General features: G+C 35.7%; 1 protein-coding gene across 4 annotated transcripts; it reads left to right on the plus strand.

Annotated features, from left to right (window-relative positions):
* The first annotated feature begins 315 nt into the window (after nt 1-315).
* Nucleotides 316-20,832, plus strand: LOC132049999 (pleiotropic drug resistance protein 1-like). Of its 4 annotated transcripts, XM_059440998.1 has the most exons (24): nt 316-582; nt 1,980-2,100; nt 2,613-2,701; nt 2,829-2,913; nt 5,076-5,235; nt 9,264-9,340; nt 9,431-9,484; nt 9,562-9,652; nt 10,147-10,448; nt 10,550-10,831; nt 11,416-11,732; nt 12,045-12,205; nt 12,551-12,654; nt 12,751-12,907; nt 13,030-13,107; nt 13,755-13,888; nt 14,828-15,160; nt 16,177-16,467; nt 16,915-16,998; nt 17,094-17,227; nt 18,851-19,078; nt 19,170-19,341; nt 19,810-20,064; nt 20,151-20,832. In XM_059440998.1, the coding sequence occupies exons 1-24, from the start codon at nt 332-334 to the stop codon at nt 20,406-20,408; spliced, it is 4,218 nt and encodes a 1,405-aa protein (XP_059296981.1). In that variant the 5' UTR covers nt 316-331; the 3' UTR covers nt 20,409-20,832. The 4 variants fall into 4 exon arrangements, with proteins under 4 accessions (XP_059296981.1, XP_059296982.1, XP_059296984.1 ...); XM_059440999.1 differs by lacking the exons at nt 316-582; nt 1,980-2,100; nt 2,613-2,701; nt 2,829-2,913; nt 5,076-5,235 and adding exons at nt 6,946-7,058; nt 8,356-9,100; XM_059441001.1 differs by lacking the exons at nt 316-582; nt 1,980-2,100; nt 2,613-2,701; nt 2,829-2,913; nt 5,076-5,235 and adding exons at nt 6,946-7,058; nt 8,356-8,774.
* Nucleotides 20,833-21,708: the final 876 nt, after the last annotated feature.

Genomic DNA, 21,708 nt, shown 5'->3' on the forward strand with positions numbered 1-21,708 from the left:
GATTATAATTAGCGGCAATTAAGTTATTGCCGCTAATTAATTACCGCTAAAAGCATATTTTGTTGTAGTGATACAAAATGAAATGAAACCAACGGAGAGAACCTATAGAAAATTGATGAAAATGGAAAAAGAATGAAATAAATGGTAGTTGGCATCTAGAAGCATTATAGATGTACATATTTAATTATGCACGTCGTGTAACAACTAACTCTTACACCAATCATTAGAACTAGAAGTACTAGAAGTTGACCCTCACGTATTACAAATATTCTATAAAAGCATTTAAACAAGGTACTACTATTCTTCCATTAGTTGGCAGCAAGTTTCAAATATGGAAGGTGGTGAAAGCAATTCCAATAGATGGAAGAAGGATGGTGATGAAGAAGAAGCATTGCAATGTGAAGATGTTTTAACTGATAATGGGATAAGAAGAGAAATATTAAGTGATGATGAAACAATTAGAGAAATAGATTTTAAGAGTCTTACTATGGAAGAGAAAAGGAGTGCGGTGAACAGGCTTATGAATATTGCTGAAGAAGACAATGAGAAGTTCTTGTTGAAACTCCGACAGCGGATTGACAGGTATATTGGCACAAATGGATTCATAATATAGGGTGTGTTTGGTACGATGGAAAATGTTTTCCGCGGGTAATGTTTTTCAAGAATATATTTTCTTGCAAAATAAGTGATTTTCCTATTCATTTTCTTGTGTTTGGTACCCAAGTTGAAAATGTCATTTTAAGAGCATTTGCATGTTTTAACGCATAACATTATGAGGTTTTTGATTTCAGAATGCAACTTCAGGTGGTGGGAGTAGGGCGGATTATAGGGGGTGGGGGTAGGCCGCAAGGGGGTTAGGCGGGGAGTGGTAGGTGGGGGATTGGGGGTAGGTTGTGGGGGCCCCGGGGGAGGGGTAGGTGGGGTGGGGATAGGTAGGGGTAGGTGGGGGTGGGTGGCGTAGGTAGGCGGTGGGTGGTGCGGGGATGGGTTGGGAATGCACTGATGTGTTTTGTTTGATTGGAAAAATTATTTTCCTTAAATTTTTAAGGAAAACATATTCTCCCATTTTGAGGAAAACATTTTCCAAGATATTAATACATCTAAACAAGAGAACATAGAAAAACATTTTCCGTCATACCAAACACACCCTTAGAATCATTTAATGGGTTTTGCCTTTTTATTATATATAATATGTAAGGTCTTAATTAGACGAATTGAATTTGACTAAACGTGCGGGATAAAATGTGAAATTTGCCTCTTATGCTTGGGGTAGGTTAATGCCTTAATGGTCTCATAAATATATTCCTAAGCAATTTTGATCCTTTAAGTATGTCAAATGTGAGTACTTTTGATTTCCGTCAAATATTTAATAAACTCTAATTGTTAGATTTAAAATGAACTATGAAACAAAGGATTTAATATGAACTTGCACTTGGAGATGCAACTTTTGCAGTTCATGCTATTTTTGTTTTGTTTTTGGATTTTTGATGTATCTCGAGTATAGTTTTTGTTACTTTTTTTTTTTTTTTTTTTTTTTGTATGTGTGTAGTGCGTTTTTTGTGTTTGATTTTTGAGATTTGACGAAACTTTCTTGGTATTTCTGGTTAAATCTTTTTTTCAACTGTTCCCATAAAATTTGTAGTCTTTGTAAATATTTGATGGAGACAAAAAAGCTCAATTTTGGTAACGTTAGAGGATTAAATTGCTCAAGAATATATTTAATGGATCATTTTGAACCCACCCTCACTATAAAGGATCATTTTTGTTAATTTCTCAAACCTGATGCATTTAATCTAAATTGGGCACCGGATATGTTGAGTTTCTATTATCTAGCTCTAGTATTTAGATAGTAACATTTTCAAGGTTGTGTGTGATTAACTTTTGATGAATAATTATTCGATCTTATATAGTAGTAGCATTTTAGGATTTATGGTGTTAACAAGGTTTTTCTGTTTTGCCTGCATCAAAAATGGAATCAGGGTTGGCCTTGAATTTCCCAAAATAGAAGTTCGTTTTGAACATTTGAGTGTCCAAGCAGAAGCATATGTGGGGACAAGAGCATTACCTACAATGGTCAACTTCACAATCAATATGCTTGAGGTAATTGACCTTAATCAATCATGATCTTATGCAAAGAGATTAAAGAAAAAGACATAATGGTCAAAAACACACACGAACTATTAGATTTTCGATAATTTCACACCCCAACTATCAGATGTTACATTTTCTCACCTAAACACCATCTACGTATTGAAACACACCTCGAAGCTAGTTTAGGAACAAAAAGGGAAGAACTAGTAGTTGACCTAATCAACTTCAAGGTGTGTTTTAATACATAGATGGTGATAGTTCAGGTAGAAAAAGGAAACAACTGATAGTTGAGGTATGAAAATCGCGAAATCATGATAGTACAAGTGTGGTTTTGACCATTATCTCTATAAATCTATAATTTCAAAAATATAGTAAGTTCAGTAATATAAACCTTAAAGATTAAATCTATCATATTTAAATTCTGAATCCAACCATGATAATCTCTACTACTTGTCTTGTGATAATCTCTACTACTTGTCTTTGCTTAAACTACCCTAACCTCTATATTTATATATATGAAGGGTTCCTTGAATTATTTCCATGTTCTTCCCAAAAGGAAGAAGTCATTTTCCATTCTAAATGATGTTAGTGGAATCATCAAGCCTGGAAGGTGAGACTTGATAATTCAATCTATTTTATTTTTTCTTTCCCAAATGATAAGTTAATTGTTACTAACATTCTTTGGTCAATTATCTATTTCTAGTTACTAGGTGAGTAATTATTGTTTGGTTTTGCAGAATGACACTACTTTTAGGGCCGCCAGGTTGCGGCAAGACAACGTTATTACTAGCTTTAGCCGGAAAGCTAAATTCGGATGTAAAGGTGAGCGATGGAACATATAATTATTTCGTACAGATATTAATTAAATAAATAGTACTAGAGCCCGTTTGGATTGGCTTATAAGTTGCCTATAAGCTATTTTACTTTTTTTTTAGTGTTTAGGTGGCAATTTAAAGCCATTTTGTGCTTAAAATAAGCCAAAAAATTAATTGGGTTTGTTTGGGCTTAACTTATCTAAAGCGACTTATAATTTGTTTCCATTTTCTTGTGAGTGCCCTTCTTTTCGGGGTGGTCTTTAAATTTTGCCCCTCATATTTGAAATGTTTAAAATTTGCCCTTGGCTAACACCCCCATAGGTTCCAGGTTCGAACCCACGCTACCGTCAAAATTTTAAAAAAAAATTCGCAAGGCGAGTTTAAATTTCGCTATGCGGACCGGCATACTTTTTGTTAAGGAATTACCAAAGTTATCGGACCGGCATACTTATGCCTTGTGGGCGGACTTGGCATAAGTATGCGATTCGAATATAACTTTGATAATTCCTTCACAAAGTTATGCGGGTCCGATAAAAGTTGCCCGTTAAAAGTATGCCTTTTACCGCGTAACTTTGTGAAGGAATTATCAAAGTTATGCGGACCCGGCATACTTATGCCAAGTGCCGCATAAGGCATAAGTATTCAAGAAAAGTCGATTCTTCACATAATTTTTAACTACATGCCCATCCTAATTAAAATAAACAGAATCCAAACTTAACAATATTAACACGTACGCCACGATTGACAACCTCATCATGAATTGCATTTGCACCAAAGCATCCGTACCATTTCCACCCAAAGACAAGAGCATGTTTATTCTGTCAAGAAGTAAATCTTAGATAAAGCCGACACAATAATTTCGGTGTAAGTAAGCTAGCTATAGATGGTCGGATCAAGCACCCTGAATGCTATCCACAATGTCGAAACTTTAGGTCCTCCACGTGATACACCTAGCAAGCTTCCACAAGAATGATGAATATTTTGAACCACTTTACGGGATAACCGTAACAAAACATGCTATGACTTATCACTCAAATATTTATTTACATTGGGACCGCATAACTTTGATAATTCCTTCACAAAGTTATGCTCGTGGGGGCATACTTTTAATGGGCAAACTTTTATCCGGATCCGGCATAACTTTGTGAAGGAATTATCAAAGTTATCGGGACCCGACATACTTATGCCAAATCCGCCCACAAGGCATAAGTATCCGGTCCCGCATAACTTTGGTAATTCCTTCACAAGTGTATGCCGTTGGCGGCATAGCGAAATTTAAGCGCCTTGCGAATTTTTTTTTTTTTAAAATTTTATTTGCGCGTGGGTTCGAACCTGAAACATATGAGTGTTAGCCGAAGGGCAAAATTTAAACATTTCAAATATGAGGGGCAAAATTTAAAGACCACCCCAAAAGAAGGGCAATTCTGCGAATTGCTCAGCTTGTTTAAACATTTATGTTCGTTTTTTAAGCCCATCCAAACAGGCTCCTAATAAACTCCAGGGGTGATAAATTATACCAATCATTAAAAGGTTATTTAAGAAAAAACTCTATTTTTTAAATAATTTCAAAAGTCTCCCTTCGAAGTTGACTTTGTAATAGTAACATCGGTTGTGGTTTACGCTATTATATTTATCTCTCTTATTTTAATTTCATTGTAACAACTCTTTTAAACTAATTAATTAATATTAATATAACAATTATATTCCCTCTATCCCATTTTATATGAGGTTGACCTATTTGGGAAGCCAAACAACTTTTTTTTATTACGATTTTTTTCAACTTTTTTTTTTAATACATTGTGAATTTTTAATTATGCAGAGATACTAATTTTTATGAAGTTTTCTACTTCTTATTTTCTAGATTATCCAACACGCGTTTTTCAACAGTATAACATAAAGTCAAAATGATTTTTTACTTTTAAGTTTTTCAATAAACATTTGGTGTATGTTCTATTAAGATTAAACTACAACATTACTTGCATTCGAAGCGGATAGCCTAGTGACTGAGGCATGAAAGAAACAATTTCCTCCAATCTTGATATATATATATACTAGCAATTTTATATATTGCTAGCAATTTGGAAAAAAGAAAAAACTTTACTAGCAATTTTAGCTTCTACTCTTATCTTACTAACCAATGCATGTTTTCGCGAAACAATATTATCTTAGGTTTCTGGGAAAGTAAGTTATAATGGGCATGGAATGGATGAATTTGTACCAGAAAGGACAAGTGCATATATAAGTCAAGAAGATGTTCATCTAGGGCAACTAACTGTGAGGGAGACCCTTGAATTTTCAGCTAGATGTCAAGGAGTTGGACCTCGTTACGGTTAGTATTTCATGGAGCACAATGTTTATTTTTGTTTTTTCCTCTCCTTGAGGTTTTTAAGCAAGCTTTTTATACGCACTAATATTTGGAAAAAATACTGCACAATACCCTTGGGTGATCTAGTTTACAAAATATGACGAAATGTATAAGTTTTGTATATTTATATGTATAATATACATATCTATACATAAACGGTGTATAGATTTTGTATATTTCGACCATATCGAGAAATAAGTTTGGCCGAACTATAAATATCGGTAAATTTTCCTAAATATTCCTGTGATTAAAGTTTCTCTACTTTTCTTGTAGAGACAAGTTCTTACCAGTTTTGATTTATTTTTACTTTAAAGAGGATTACATATAATCACAAACTATATAGGAATGAGATAACGAGTAATAAAATAGTATCAACTCCATGGTATTTAATACAGTCACTTGCACGTTTCCCTATTTTGTTCTGAACTTTAATTTTTGGCCCTCATAACAAATAATTTTTCTGTGCGGCGTAAGTTTATATTTTCGCATGATAATATCCATAAGTTATATATGTGTCCTTGAAAAACTTATACCTCACTAGGCATAATTTTAATGTTGAAGGACAAAAATTAAATGGGTCATTCGCACAAATGCCCTATTTCGGGAGTGGTCTTTAATTTTTTCCCTTCAAATTGCTGGTCTTTAATTTTTTCCTTTCTGCACTTTAAGTGGCCGAAAATACTCCCTGAGATTCTGGGTTCGAACCCCAGCAGAGTATAAAAAAAATCGCAAGACAGAATTTCGTAGCAAATTATTCTTACCCAGCAGAGTGTAAAAAAAAAAAAAAAAAAAAAAAAAATCCTAAGGTAAGGTATCATAGCAAACTATGCCATTCAGGAATAAAGTTGTGCCTTAGGATACAGTTCTGTAGAAATTAAGTTATCATACAGCATTATGTCTTAAGACATAGTTTCTATATAAAAGTTATGTCTCAAGGCATAACTTTACCCCTTGTCCGCCATAATTCTGTAGGATTCTATAGAAGCTAGGCATGTCATAACTTTTGCCCAAATAGGCATAATTTGTTACGAAATTCTATCTTGCAATTTTTTTTTTGGGCCTCTGCTGGGTTCGAACTCGAATCTTTGGTTTCATAGACCAGTGAATAAGGCGGGCAATTAGCAGGAATGCCCTTATTACGGGGTGGTCTTTAAGTTTTGCCCTTCAAAATGGTGGTCTTTAAAGTTTGCCCTTCGCTAGGGACCGCTTGGTCACGGGTTCAAACCCCCACTCAGGCGAAAATTAAAAAAAAATCACAAGGCATAAGTTCAGAAAAAAGGCAGAGTTATAACTCTGCCTTAGGCAGAATTTGCAAATTCTGCCCCATGCAAGTTCTGCCTTAAGGCAAAAATTCTGCCTTTTTTTACAACTTCTGCCTTGCGAAAAAATTTAAATTTTCACTGAGAGGGGATTCGAACCCGTGACCAAGGGGTCCCTAGCGAAGGTCAAACCTTAAAGACCACCAATTTGAAGGGCAAAACTTAAAGACCACCCCAAACAAAGGACAATCCACGTAAAAAAAAGAATAAGGGTACTTTGGCCCATAAAATTTGATTAAATGAGAGCTAGGGGTAAAACTTAAAGACCACCAATTTGAGAAGCAAAAATTAAAGACAGTCCATATGAGGGACAATCCACGCAATTTTTTGAAATTAAAGACCAGTCCATTTGAAGGGAAAAACGTGCAATTAAATATTTTTTTGGGGTAATTTTTAAAAAACACAGAATGAAAACTGGAGCAAATTTTAAGGACCTCTAGTCAACAAATTTTCATTTTTTTCCTGGAAGTTTTAGTAGGGCTGGGCGTTCGGTATTTGGTTCGGTATTTTTAAAGTTCGGGGTCGGTAATTCGGTAATTGAAAGTATATACCAAATACCGAACTTTCAAACTTCGGTTTGGTAATTCGGTAATCGATAAATCAAACTTCGATTCGGTACGGTATTCAGTAATACCATTTTTTTGCTAGCAGCTGCATTCATTCATCATGTGCAAGAGATATTTTCAATATACAAGCTTACTGCTAAATCGAGCTAATTAGATGCAATCTGGTTATAGTTAGTGAGGCAGTAAAGAGGCACTGAGCCATCACCACCTAACTGTCAAGTTAGTAGAATTATCTTTGTAGCAAATACATGAAAACATTCAGTAATACTAAATACTACTAGTCAATGAAAACTTCGGTATGTAAGTATGATGTATCACTAGTTTGATAGGAAAAAGGTAATACTCCCCCGTCCCTTTCATCCCAGTAAGCATTCCAACAGCCACAAGAATCTTGTAGTGCAAAGACTCAGGATTTCAGTTTGGAGCTACACATGAATTTCAAATGCATCAGCATTAAACTCTTACAAGTGATCTATCAAATGCATCAGCATTACATATTTACCTTTCTTTTCCATATGACTACAAAATTTCTGAAAATGTGAGTACTCCCACTCCCCTCCCAAATTCTTCTAAGGAAAATATAGTTATACACCCTAGTGAAAAGATTTTGCCCCACAGACGGTGGCAGATCTAGCAAAATCTGAAGATACTTAATTAATACATAAAGCGCATATGTGTCGTGAACGCATTATAAGATTTTGTAAGTAATTAAATTAAAATCCCAGCAATAATAGTTGGCAAAATAAAATCAGCCTATTACCTTCCTTTATCTTCTCCACGGAATTGAAGACAGATGGGCCGAGATGGGTATTGAAGAAAAAGAGACTTGGAGGCGAGATGATACCGTGAGAGGGATTACCAGACTTGGGGAGCTTTTGTGTTACAGTGTTAGGGATTTTTAGTGTGAACTAATGGTTGGGTATTGGTTTTTACTCCTTTAGGCTATTGTGATTTGGGCTGGACTAGGATTTTTTTTACGATGGGCCTTTAGCCCTTTACTCCTTTAGGCTTTATTAGTATTTATTTCGGTATTCGGTATTTACCGAATTACCGAACGGTATAATGGTAAATACCGAAACCGAAATATTAAATTTTACATTTCAGTCCCGAATACCTAGCCGAAAATCGAATTCCAGAATATCGAAATAGCCGGTTCGGTTCGGTAATTCGATTTTCGGTATTTTATGCCCAGCCCTAAGTTTTAGCCCAACCATGGTGGGTGGGCACTGTATGTGGGTGTGCCCGCCACAAATTCAAATTCAAGGATTTCTCAATCGAAATAACGCGTGAAATTTGATGGCACACACCCTTATTGGGTGTTATTTCATGACACCACATTGTGGTGGTCAACAAAATTTTCATTTATGTTATAATTCTTCACTCTTTTTCCACCATTCCAAACATGTTCCGAGTAAACTCGGTTGAGACAAACTCACTCCCACTCTCAATCTCATCAATATACTCTGCTAGAGATGTACAAACAGCACAGAATTGGATGTTTTTGCTATGTTCAATCTTAAATCGTAGACAAACACGACTGCTTTCACTTTAAAAACCTATACCAACATGGGGTGTGTGAGGGTTTACTTGTATCACTTATCCTAAGCTGGATGATTAGGTCAAAGATCAGTTGTTCCCTTTTTTATTTCTTAACGGTGACAGTTCCGGTAAGGAAAAAGAAAGAAATAACTGATAGTTGGGTGAAAAAAGTGATAGTTCAGCTGTGTTTTTTTTACCATTATCTCCTATGTACGCTATAGTATTTCTTTTGAAAAATTAAAGAATGAAACCTAGATGGATGTGATGATCTCCAGTGTTCTTTTTGAAACATCTAATTTGTAAGTAAATCACATAATTGGCGTTTATGTACTAGTAAGTAATAGTAGGTATATCTTTTTAAGTCCACTTTCACCACACTGCAACTATTCAGCGCAATGTTGGAAGGTAAGCTTTCTAAAATATTTACATGTAATAATAGAAGGCAATATCGGATTTCAAATATGTGACAGAGACAGAAACATTTTTTTTAACACTGTTTCAAAGTAAGTTCAAACAGGTCATAATGTTACCATGTATTCAGTTGGTTAATATGATAACTTTGACGCAGAGATGCTGGCAGAGTTGTCAAGGAGAGAAAAGGAAGCAAATATAAAGCCAGACCCTGATGTTGACATGTTTATGAAGGTGAAGATTAACACTTTGTTTCTGTTGTAAAAATTTCCCAATATTAGCTGACCTGTTTTTTAATATATGTCAAAATGACTTATTTTGCAGGCAACATCAGTCCAAGGGAAGGAGCCCAATATCATAACAGATTATATACTAAAGGTCATTACACTCCTGCCTAAAGAACTCTATTACTTGCAAGCATTTATCACCTATTTACTTGTATTAACTCTCAACAGATATTGGGTCTTGACATATGTGCTGAGACACTAGTTGGTGATGAGATGATACGAGGGATTTCTGGTGGACAGAGAAAGAGACTCACCACAGGTAAAATAGAGGAGCCAGCCTACTGTGATTTCGATACAATTTAACACCTTTGACTATGTTGATGATTATAGTAGATATTATGTGGAGACATGCTTTTTTTTAGTCAGAAGGTTGAGGTTCAGCTTGTAATCCTTAGTGGACTACCTTATGTTACGTTTTATTCTAGCTAGTATCATAGTTAAGGTGGACAAACATGCAAGATAAAAATATCGTGAGAGAGCGAGTTGGGAAGAAGGAAATTTGGAGTTAAATTGATCATCTTGAGTTCCTATTTGTGAGTATCTTTTATGTTTACCAATACGTAAGCTCGAAACAAGTGCTGAAAGTATCCTATCTTGCTTTCACAACAATATCTTTTAAACTTTTGCCTGTCATTAATCCATTGCGTTTTAAGCTATTAAATTGCCATGTATAGGAAATGTTTCTTTCTCTTCATTTCATTGTCAATTGTTGAAGCCTTCAACATTTTACCCTTCTTGTCACCTGTGATTCAGGAGAGATGATGGTTGGACCAGCAAGAGCTCTATTTATGGATGAAATATCAACTGGATTAGACAGTTCAACAACCTTCCAAATTGTCAAATCTATTAGACAATCCATCCACATTCTTAAGGGAACTGCTCTTATCTCGCTCCTTCAGCCTGCACCAGAAACTTTTGGCCTTTTTGACGACATAATTCTTTTGGCGGATGGGCAAATTGTGTATCAAGGTCCACGTGAAGATGTTCTTGAATTTTTCGAGTATATGGGGTTTAAATGTCCTAGGAGAAAGGGAGTAGCTGATTTTTTGCAAGAAGTAAATCTCACTCTTCATTACTATTTTCTACTTCCGTTTTCCTTTTTAGGGGAAACCTTAAAACCATAGTACTGACTCAACCATTAAATTTCCTTACGTAGGTGACATCTAGGAAAGATCAGGAGCAGTACTGGGCAAGGACAGATGAGCCGTACAAATTTGTTTCATCCACGGAGTTCTTTGAAGCATTTCAGTCCTTTCATGTCGGACGCGAACTTGCAAATGACCTTTCTGTTCCTTTTGACAAGGCCAACAGGCATCCTGATGCTCTAATCACCAAGAAGTATGGCGTTAAAAGGATGGAACTTTTGACAGCTTGCATCTCTAGAGAAATCCTTCTCATGAAGAGGAATTTATCTGTCTACTTGTTCAAGATTATTCAAGTGAGTTGGCCAGCAAACTTTTATGTTGTCTTTTTGTTTATCAAAGTGGTAAAAGGGGGACGATTTATATATACCTCAAAGTTTAGAGAATCCAATAGCTTATATTATTACGTTGGTTTAGTGTTTGAAATAGTTAACAAGCAAATTTTGGCTATACCCAAAATGTTGATTGAATTGTTACTAAGCTGAGAGTGCCTGATATTACAAGGTTTCAGCCTGATGTTCGTGTTTATACAAAATATCCTGGTGGACTTCTAGTGCCATGTTAGTTTATGTTTTATCTAATGCAATAGTCCGGAGCAAACATCTAGGTTTTGTAGATGCATTTGAAACAACTATTTATATACAATTATTTGGAGCTTTGAACTTCTAAGTTTCTTGTGTTCCTGATTAAGCAGAATTTGAAGGCCTACTAATGCTGAAAAATGCGGTTGTAGCTGCCAAACATAGAAATACAATTTCCTTTATTTGAGATTGCAATGCCTGGACTTGGTTATCAAATTGGAGTAACAATTAAAACTAAAGAATCTCGAGTTATCGCATAAATGCAAACTAAGTGTAACTCTTTGGTCATGTCATTTCAGCATCTGTTATTGGCTTTTATAACAATGACACTGTTCCTGCGAATCAAGATGCCCAAGGACACAGAGAGAGATGGATTCATCTTCATGGGTGCCTTGTTCTTTACAATCATTGCCGCTATGTTCAATGGGTGCTCAGAGGTTCCTTTCACTATCTTGAAGCTTCCAGTCTTCTTCAAGCAGCGCGGCCTTCTCTTCTTTCCTGCATGGGCTTATACTTTGCCTGCATGGATGGTCAAGATCCCAATCTCAGTTGTAGAGTCTGCCATTTGGGTTTGTATGACATATTATGCAATAGGATTTGATCCTGACATCATAAGGTAAATAGATCAACTCTTCCTGTAATATCAGTTTTCTAGCTTCTGTAATGTTCGATCTGGACGTTTGGAACCTAGAATTTTAATGCTTTTCTTGTAAGATTCCTGATATATTCTATAACTTTGAAAGCATACTTGCAGAGACTATCTCAAGTTGAACAAAGTTTCTGTTTTCATTTGCAGTTCTCACAGTGAGATTATCTTATATCTTTTGAGGCTTTGGATTCTGATATTTGCAATCTGAATCTATTGCATATCAATTTTCCTTATTCTCTTTGTTAAACTGATTGTGGAAAGAAACAATTACCATGGCAGGTTCTCCAAGCAGTTATTGCTGGTGATATGTGTTGACCAGATGGCTTCTGGATTATTTCGCTTGACAGCAGCTGTCGGAAGGAAGATGATAGTTGCAAACACATTGGGATCTCTTGCATTACTTCTCGTTCTTGTAATGGGTGGATTCATAATGTCTCGAGGTGAGAATTTCTTCCTCAAAAATTTTCAGCTATGATGTCAGAAAAGATCACAGGTTTTAGACAGTGCTGAATAGTAACTGAAGGTAGAAATTTGTGACACCCACAGGAACTGCCCTAACACACTGATATAGTGTCGAACAGAATAATGAAAACGTAACGACTAATACCTATTCCATATCTTATACTAGTGCTGTCATCTGATCAAAGAATCATATCCCGCAAATTAGTCTCTAAAGTTAACCAGAAAATTGGGTAGTTTTTCTGATCCGGGTTGCTAAGCATGGAGACAGGGAGTACTTTTTTGCATTTGGTAAGAATGCTGATAACTGTGCTATTTGTCTGCAGCTGATGTAAAAAAATGGTGGTTATGGGGTTACTGGTGCTCTCCTATGATGTATGCACAAAATGCCATTGCTGTAAATGAGTTTCTCGGCAAAAGTTGGAGTAATGTAAACATCCTTCTCTTGCTTTGAAATTTCGTAGTGAAGAAGCACAAAATTCCACCTTTTAAGTTCAATTCACCTGAACTAGTGCTACTATTGCAGGATGCTCCTGGCTCAACAAATACACTAGGAGTTGTAGTCCTAAAGGATCGTGCAATTTTTCCTGATGCATACTGGTATTGGATTGGAGTAGGTGCACTGCTAGGATACATTGTTTTGTTCAATTTTATGGCTACGCTGGCCTTAACTTACCTCAAACGTATGTATTATTTGTCTGACTTGAGTTGCACTCCCCTCCATCTATCAAGTTAACATTCTGTGGAAAAAATATCATTCTCTTCTCTTTACTTCTGAAAACTGAAATTAATATATTCTATGCAGCGTTTGGGATATCTCGTGCAGTTTTGCCTGCTGAAACAGTTGCTGAAAGGAACACAAAGATAAGGTTATCAACAGGAGGTACTTCTTTTACATGATCTCAAATTTTGCTGTGATTTTCTACTTATAAGGGGGTTGAGTTATTTCCTTCAATGATTATAGTAAAAAGATCACCCTACTTCTCACAAAGGTTTCTCTCCTGACTTTGTAAAGGTCATGCTAGCATATTTATGTAAAGAGAACAAATTAACTTATTGGTCCACAAATTTCAGGAGAGAAAGAAGCATTCCAATTACTTGTTAATTGTCTTGGACTTGCTAACTGTTGGAGTCCCACATCGGTGGGATAATGGCACTTGGTCTCCTTATATGGTCTTGGGCAGTCCTCCGCTCATGAGCTAGCTTTTGGGGTTGAGTTATGCCCAAGGTCTATTTCTTTACACTAACATTTGAGTTGATGAGCAAGATGGATTACATCATTTGCTCAAAAGATGGCAAGTTTATATTCAGTCAATCTTATACAAACTAAAGCCATAGATTATGCATGAAAAGGCTAAATAACATCTTAGGTTGTTGGAAAATGTTCAGTTACCTAAAAGCAAATTGAATGGGTTAAAAGGATTTCAATTTTAAATAAAAATGGTTTATGGTTTAGTCCACTCTTCAGCAAAAAAATGGCATAGGGATACACGGGCTGCTTCATATAAAACAGCTACTTTAATCATGCAGAAATGCAAAATGATGGCCAAAGAAATGCACCTATTCGAGAAGCCAAGTCAATCAAGAAGAGAGGGATGATTTTACCATTTCAACCTCTTTCACTAGTTTTTGATGATATCAGATATGCAGTCAATGTGCCTCAGGTACATAAAAAAGTGATCCCTTTGTATTTTTGCTTATTACTTTTGGAATTATCCTTATTTGGTTTTCATGGAGAGGTCACAAAATTAGCAAGTGATTGGGAGAGGGGAAAGGAAGGATGGTTAAGTGGAAGGAAATCCTGACCTTCTCATATGAGAGGTAAAGAAGTCACTAGAAGTCTATAACAAGTATGATTATTTCCCCAGCGTAATTCCACCTTCCACATGATCGAATTATCGAGCCAAGTAGGTTAAGATATGTTATGTGGGGTTAGCTTAGTAAAAAGGGTTCTGTTATCCATTCCAATTTACTTTACTTTCAATTTTTGGGATGTTCCGAATATATAACTTTCAATAATTTAAATTTATTAAACTATTCACAACTTTATCTTTAATGTGAATTTCTTTGTTTCAACCACTACTTTGATATTTTCTTTCATCATGACTCATATATCATGTAAGTCAAATTGGCTTCTTACACTGTGTGTGTAGTCAAGCACAATCACATAAAATATAACTGAGGGAGTACTAAAAAATTCAGAATGGTCACTGTATTCAGGTAGAGATCCTATCACCAAATGCCCCAAGTATCACTCTACTTTTATAGAGATAAATGTTATCAAACTACACGCTATTCAAAAAAATTCTGTTTCTGTTTTTGAATATATTTGTTGCTTGCAGGAATTGAGTATCTTTTAAAGAGCTAAAAAGTATCTTATGCTAAGAAGTAATGTTATATAACTAATGAGATTAGCTACTAATCAAGTATCGGATGGACAATTTATTAAAATAAGCACACCTATATCGGGGATGTGGGAAAATAGAGACATTATAGTTTTGCTTATAGAATAAATTTGAAGTAAAACTGAAAGCTTCTGTGAAGTACTTGAAACCAATGCACCTTTTGGGTTCATATGTACTCAAAATCTGTTACTCTCATAGGAAATAAAATCTCGAGGTGTTTGTGAGGACCGGTTAGAGCTTTTGAAGGGAATTAGTGGTGCTTTCCGGCCTGGAGTCCTTACAGCTCTAATGGGTATTAGTGGAGCTGGAAAAACCACTTTGATGGATGTCTTATCTGGTAGAAAGACACATGGATATACAGAAGGAAGCATAACTATATCAGGATATCCGAAGAAGCAAGAAACATTTGCTCGAATTGCGGGATATTGTGAACAAATGGATATTCATTCTCCTAATCTTACAGTATATGAATCATTGCAATTTTCAGCTTGGCTTCGGTTGCCACAAGAAGTTGACAGCTCAACCAAAAAGGTATTCTTTTATTATGTCAGACTTCATTTCTGACACATGCATTCTTTTATTCTTGGTCTTCCTGAACGGTGAATTATCTGTCTTAAATGTTCTAGTTTTTCCAACCTTCCCTTGTATGCTTTCAAAATTTCGCATATTGGCGTGACATTGCAGCAGCCTCATTTTAGAAATATCTACCTCAAATTCCCTCAGCCATGCATTTGATTCTACATTAGCAGAGCAATTTTTGTATGCTATGCAGACTAGATAAAATGGAGAAAGTCACCATCCTAGCTTTCAGATCAATACATGTGATAATGAAGATCGTTTAAAGGTTATAAGACCTATGTTCCAAATTCCTAATAAGTTACTCCATTTGTCCCATTTTGTATGATACACTTTTCTTTTTAGTCTGTCCGATAAAGAATGACACCTTTCTCTTTTCAAAAACTATTTAATCTTAACATCCCCTTTCTCTCCTTAATGACATGATGTGTTGGGACCCACTTGATATAAAGCTTCATTCTTTTATAAGGAAAGGTAAAAGAAAAGACGCGGAACTCTCACTACCACTCATTAAAAAGGGATACTTTGCATATATTTAGCTTACACGTCAAAAGTCTTCTTTGCATACATTTACCCCAGTAATGCATCTTCACATAAAATGAGATGGAGGGAGTACTGATTATTATATTCTCTATTAAAATTATTATTTTTCCTTTCAAGATCATGCATAAAATCAGCTTAGAGAACCGCCTATTATTATACCTTCCAATTCTTTTCTTTTTGTTATTCTGGAAAATACTTGTCTCTTCAAATGAATTATATATTTTTGAAGGATAACTAGGTGACTGAGGTAGATAACAGGATATCCTGTAGTTTGTATAGATATTAGGGTAGGTATTGCAGAAGTGACAAAAATCAATTATATTTTGGTAGTCCAATGAATATCCAAAGGTTGAGTGGTAACAGAAGTCTGTGCAATATTTACATTGCATTCTAACATATTAAAATGAAATATTTTTAAATGTATCCAGATGTTCATTGAAGAGGTTATGGAGCTTGTGGAGCTAACCCCACTGAAGGAAGCACTTGTTGGATTGCCCAGTGGGAGTGGCCTTTCGGTTGAGCAGCGCAAGAGACTTACTATAGCTGTTGAGCTTGTTGCCAATCCATCTATAATATTCATGGATGAACCAACCTCAGGCCTCGATGCTAGAGCAGCTGCCATTGTGATGAGAACAGTTAGAAACACAGTTGATACTGGTCGAACAGTCGTATGTACGATCCACCAACCGAGCATCGACATCTTTGATGCATTTGATGAGGTCAGCATTCCTTTTCTTCCTTGGCCTTTATTAGTACAAAGTACAGTTCCGTCAAATTATTTGTGGTGGATTATACTTGTTGATTTTAAACAAATTATAGCGCAGCAGCTTAAGGTTCAATGTCTTGTCATGGTTTTTTATTTTATCCAGTGAACTATTACTAAAGCTTTAGATGCTGTCAAAGCTGTGTAGCTAACACTATTGTTGCTAAATGAGAATATTCAAAAAACAAGTAATATTACCTTGTGGCAGAATACAGATTAGCTTAATATAGCTCAGCATTTTATATTCTTTCCTTGGACTTTATCTATTTTCTCCATTTTGTGCTTTTTTCTAAAGGGAAAGATCAATCAAGACACCAATTGTCACCATATCTTACGAACGTATCTGTTTGTCATCCTACTATCCATATATGACTTGTAAAATTGTTTCTGCAATTAACCACAGTTGGTGCTTCTAAAACAAGGAGGTGAAGAAATCTATGTCGGTCCATTAGGCCACCATTCGTCCCAGTTAATCAAATACTTTGAGGTAGTGTATGAGCACTGATAACAAACTCTTGACTTGCTTACATTTAATCCCATCTCGCAATGAACTAAAGTTTATATATGATTTGCCTTTCCCAGGGAATAAACGGAGTACCTAAAATCAAGGATGGTTATAATCCTGCCACTTGGGTGTTAGAGGTCACATCTAAAGCACAAGAAGCTGCCCTTGGCATTAATTTCGCAGCACTATATAAAAGCTCAGAACTATACAGGTATTCTTCGAGAACCAGTTCTACATAGAATCAAACGGGAATAGTGAGAATCTCTTAGAAATCAGTCAACTATGCCTAAATCGAAAACTAGTTGGAGCTATAGCTATGTGAATCATCTATATTGGTTCCTCTCTATTTGGAGCCATTTCATTTTAATACTGGTAAATAATTTTTCTTTTTGCAAATTAGGGGTTGTCTAACTCTTACACTTATCTATACACAAACATACAAATCCCTAATCAGATAAAACTCTTGAAAAATATCAAACTTAGTGTAAGTGTAATATCACCATTAAAGTCTTGATTCAATTAGTTGGTAGCGCATGAATGAATCCCCAGCTGATCTTATGACTATTTGTACGCTGCTTATATTCCTTCTTGTCATGCCACTAGAACTCTTGGCTCTGTCAAAAAAACACTTGCAATCAATAAAAACAACCACCATGCATTGATATATCGACTCTGCACACTTTATATGTAAATCGGAATACAATATAAGCATGTTTGCGCTTTCAACGATGCAAGAATTAAACTTACCGGATCCTATGAATTAATATATAAGCTGGGCACAAATGAGTCCCTTTTAGGCAAAAAAGGGTTCGAATTGTAACTCAAAGTGCTACATTTCCCTTTACTTATGAGCACATTTTCCCTTACTTGTGAGCTTAACTAATTCAAGGAACATCAACAATCTCATGCCTGATTTACAGCTTTCAATAAATTTAACTACTTGATTTATAAAGTTTTTTTTTTTTTTTTTTTTTTTTTTGAGGAAATCACATAGTTGAGTATTCGGGTGTGGTCTCAGTTAAAGGGCTAATGTGGTCTCAGTTAGGCTCTACTTATTTTCTCGGTGGTATAAGCTTCAGTTGGTAGGAAGCACCAGGAAAGGATTCAAAACCACAGAATAATTGTTATTCCCTCCGTCCCAGTTTAAGTGTCTTAGTTTGACTCGGCACGGAGTTTAAGAAATATAGGGAGACTTATATCTTGTGGTTCTAAATTAAAGATGTGTGTAATGTCCTAAAATATTCTTTAAATTTTGTGGTTTTAAACTTGCATTTATGGTGTTTGAATTGTCAACTTACTAAATATAGAAAGAGGCACTCTTTTTGGGACAGACCAAAAAGAAAACTAAGACACTTAAATTGCGACGGAGGGAGTAATGTTTTTCTTAGGACCAGATTACTGAATGATTGAATGGGAAAGATCTTTCATAAGAATATGGAAATTTTGGAATATTTGAAGTCTTGCTTGTGAGATGTAACATGAACTATAGCTGTGGTGCTTAAGATCACCTATTGTTTATCAACTTCATATTCCTCGCTTTCTTTTCTCTCTAGCAGTTCTCGTGCTTTTAGTTAAGCTCAGTGAATTTCCTTTAATATCCACTACAAAACTGCCATGACGAAATGTTTTCTATTGTTGTCATATAAAGTCTGGGATTGAGGTGAGGCTAATTGACAAATGTTCAGATCAATCCTTAAAAGTTCTGTAACTTGCCTAAATGTTCAGTAAGGTCAAATGATAAAAATATGTTCAATACATAGCAGAGTTGTTTTTGAATTGGGATGGTGCTACATATCCATCTTGTTCTAATCATTACTGTTTGACGAATATTCAGAAACAATAAATCTTTCATCAGAGAAACAAGTATGCCAATCCCAGGTTCAAAAGAATTGAATTTCTCCTCTAAGTACTCCCGGTCTTTCTTCAACCAATGCATGGCTTGCCTTTGGAAACAGCATTGGTCATATTGGAGAAACCCGTCATACACTGCTGTCAGAATTCTTTTTACGTCATTCACTGCCCTCATGTTTGGAACAGTTTTTTGGGATCTTGGTTCTAGAAGGTATGTAAAGCATGAAGGAAAACCTATTTTTTCCTCTATGCACTAAATTCACAAGTCAAAATTTCATTCCTCAAATCTAACGCGATTTCAGGAGAAGGCAGCAAGATCTTTTTAATGCAGCAGGTTCCATGTATGCATCTGTTCTATTTCTTGGTATACAAAATGCTGCTGTAGCACAGCCAGTTGTTTCCATTGAGAGAACAGTCTTCTACAGGGAAAGGGCTGCGGGCATGTATTCAGCCTTTCCATATGCTTTTGGTCAGGTAAGAATTTGCATTAATGAACCTAGACTTGGCCACTCCAAAGTCATATGGCTTTGGATGTAGGTATATGCGACATATATCTGTTACACCACTCCTTGCATGATTTAACTCTCTTAAACAAATATGGATCTCTTAGAAGAGGAAGGAGATGAAAAGTACAAATCCATGGCTTCATGTTAATGCACCAGTGCTTCCCATTACATAACCATATGATAAGGTTAACCTAATATTTCTAAGATTATCTGTGAGGCTTAGTAAGGACTCATTTTTCATAATAGATTTCTAGTTCAGGAAATTATATATGCCATGACTGGATGAACCAAATTTGTAATACACGGGCAAAGATGTTTTGCTTCAATGGGATGTGATATCTTCTAGCTAGTTTTTGTACCAGATCATGTCTTACATTGTTGTATTCTGGTTACTTATACTTCAACCTTGGAGTAATTGCAACTTACTGGTTTGCAGATTGTCATTGAGCTTCCTTACATTCTTGTTCAAACAGTTGTGTTTGGAGTGATAGCATATGGCATGATAGGATTTGAGTGGACAATAACCAAGTTCTTTTGGTATCAATTCTTCATGTTTTTCACCTTGTTCTACTTCACGCTTTATGGGATGATGACAGTAGCTGTTACTCCAAACCTGGGTGTTGCTGGAATAATCTCTAATTTCTTTTATGCAATGTGGAATCTCTTCTCTGGTTTTGTTGTCCCAAAAACTGTAAGTTCACCCCTTTAATACTTTCCCCGATTCAGATCAGCAATATCTTGAATCCAAATGAATCTCATTCCTCTTTTCTCTTGCAGAGAATTCCACTGTGGTGGAGATGGTATTATTATATATGTCCTGTCTCATGGACATTGTATGGATTAGTTGCTTCTCAGTTCGGGGACCTAACAGATGAACTTGAGGATAATGAAACAGTCGAGCAATTCGTGAGGAGTTATTTTGGATTCGATAGTGACTTTCTGCCATATGTTTCGATCATCATCATTGGATTTTGTGTACTCTTCGGCTTCACTTTTGCCTTCTCTATCAAGGCTTTTAACTTCCAAAGAAGATAAAAGCATTCTAAGATGTGATTTTGAAGGAGAGAAGCGAAAGCAGTTAAAACCTCTCTTGTTCGGTCACCGAGAAGTCGGACTTAGCTTAATTGTATGAAAGAGGGTGCCTAATGCTTCTCTGCTTCAATTTCACGGACAATACATCTTTCAAGTACAGTGCTTGCTGCTTTTGAACACTTGTATCTTATACAATGTTACTATTAGAACGTTTTTACTGCATATTCTTCATGTTGTTACTACTTATTCTTTATTGTTACTAGATTATTTACTGCATAGGTTGTTATTTTAGTTTCCACTATTTTAGGAGTCCATCATAATCTTTTCCTTGATTTCTGGTATAGTTCCACTGTAGGAGGAGACTTTGTTAGTTTGTTTTGTGTATTGGAATTTTAATTGACATAATCCATACAAAATTTGGATTAAATTCTAAGTTATTGACTTGTTGACCAAGTCATATTTTGGTTAATAAAATCATATTAATTATTTAAGTCAAATTTACATGCCTTGAATGAAATCCAAATTACATTTGGGTTGGTCCATCAAGTTGACAAGAGAAGCCCAATCCATGTTCTTCAAGTTCAAGACCAAAATACCCCAGGCTCTAGCTCACACCTATATAAAGGGGTTACATATCCCATTCTAAGGAGAGATTGAAAGTTGCATAGCATCTTGACTAGAGGCAAACGAGAGCAAGGACATTCACGTTAGTCTTCTCCAAAGGTCTTCAACAAAGAGAATTCGAGAGACGTCTTCCCTCAAGAGCAATCCAAAGTCTCTTGCTCAAAGTTCTTCCATAATTCAACACATCAACAGAAGTTCATCCTTCATTTGAGAAAGACGCTACATTGGCCCTCGAATCAAGGCGACCAACACGGAGATTAGAATCAAGGGATACATCCAGAGTTGTACTCACAATTAAATAATCAATAAAATGATTTTTTCTCACATTTGTTTAATGATTGCAGTTATTTATTTTCTGCTAACAAAATTTATTGCGAACAATTTTTTAGCACGCCCAGTGAGACCAACTCTGCTCTTCATCTCTTTATCTCCAAAATCAAATCTACAAATTCTCAGATCTGCTACTGTGATGGCCTCGGAGAAAAGCTTTGATGTTCCATCCACAAGTGTTATTGTTGTTGCTTGCCTAATGACTTGTAGCATGTTCAAAACTAGTGGTTTGGAGGAATCGAAGTGTTTCATCTCCTTGGAGACGTTAGACAAGAACAAATCGACAATGACGATAGCAAGATCTGGGGGCAACACCTCATTTTCGTCGTCTGGAGAAGTTTCTCAAGCA

This window comes from Lycium ferocissimum, chromosome 3, assembly GCF_029784015.1.
Source record: "Lycium ferocissimum isolate CSIRO_LF1 chromosome 3, AGI_CSIRO_Lferr_CH_V1, whole genome shotgun sequence".
NCBI lineage: Eukaryota > Viridiplantae > Streptophyta > Magnoliopsida > Solanales > Solanaceae > Lycium > Lycium ferocissimum.

What these genes read in the sequence shown, in the direction of transcription:
- LOC132049999 (XM_059440998.1), top strand. Translation starts at nt 332, where the DNA reads ATGGAAGGTGGTGAAAGCAATTCCAATAGATGGAAGAAGGATGGTGAT. An exon ending in GGAATCATCAAGCCTGGAAG is followed by an intron (nt 2,702 to 2,828) that starts GTGAGACTTGAT and finishes TTGGTTTTGCAG; the next exon opens with AATGACACTACTTTTAGGGC. An exon ending in GATAAGGTTATCAACAGGAG is followed by an intron (nt 13,108 to 13,754) that starts GTACTTCTTTTA and finishes TTAATCATGCAG; the next exon opens with AAATGCAAAATGATGGCCAA.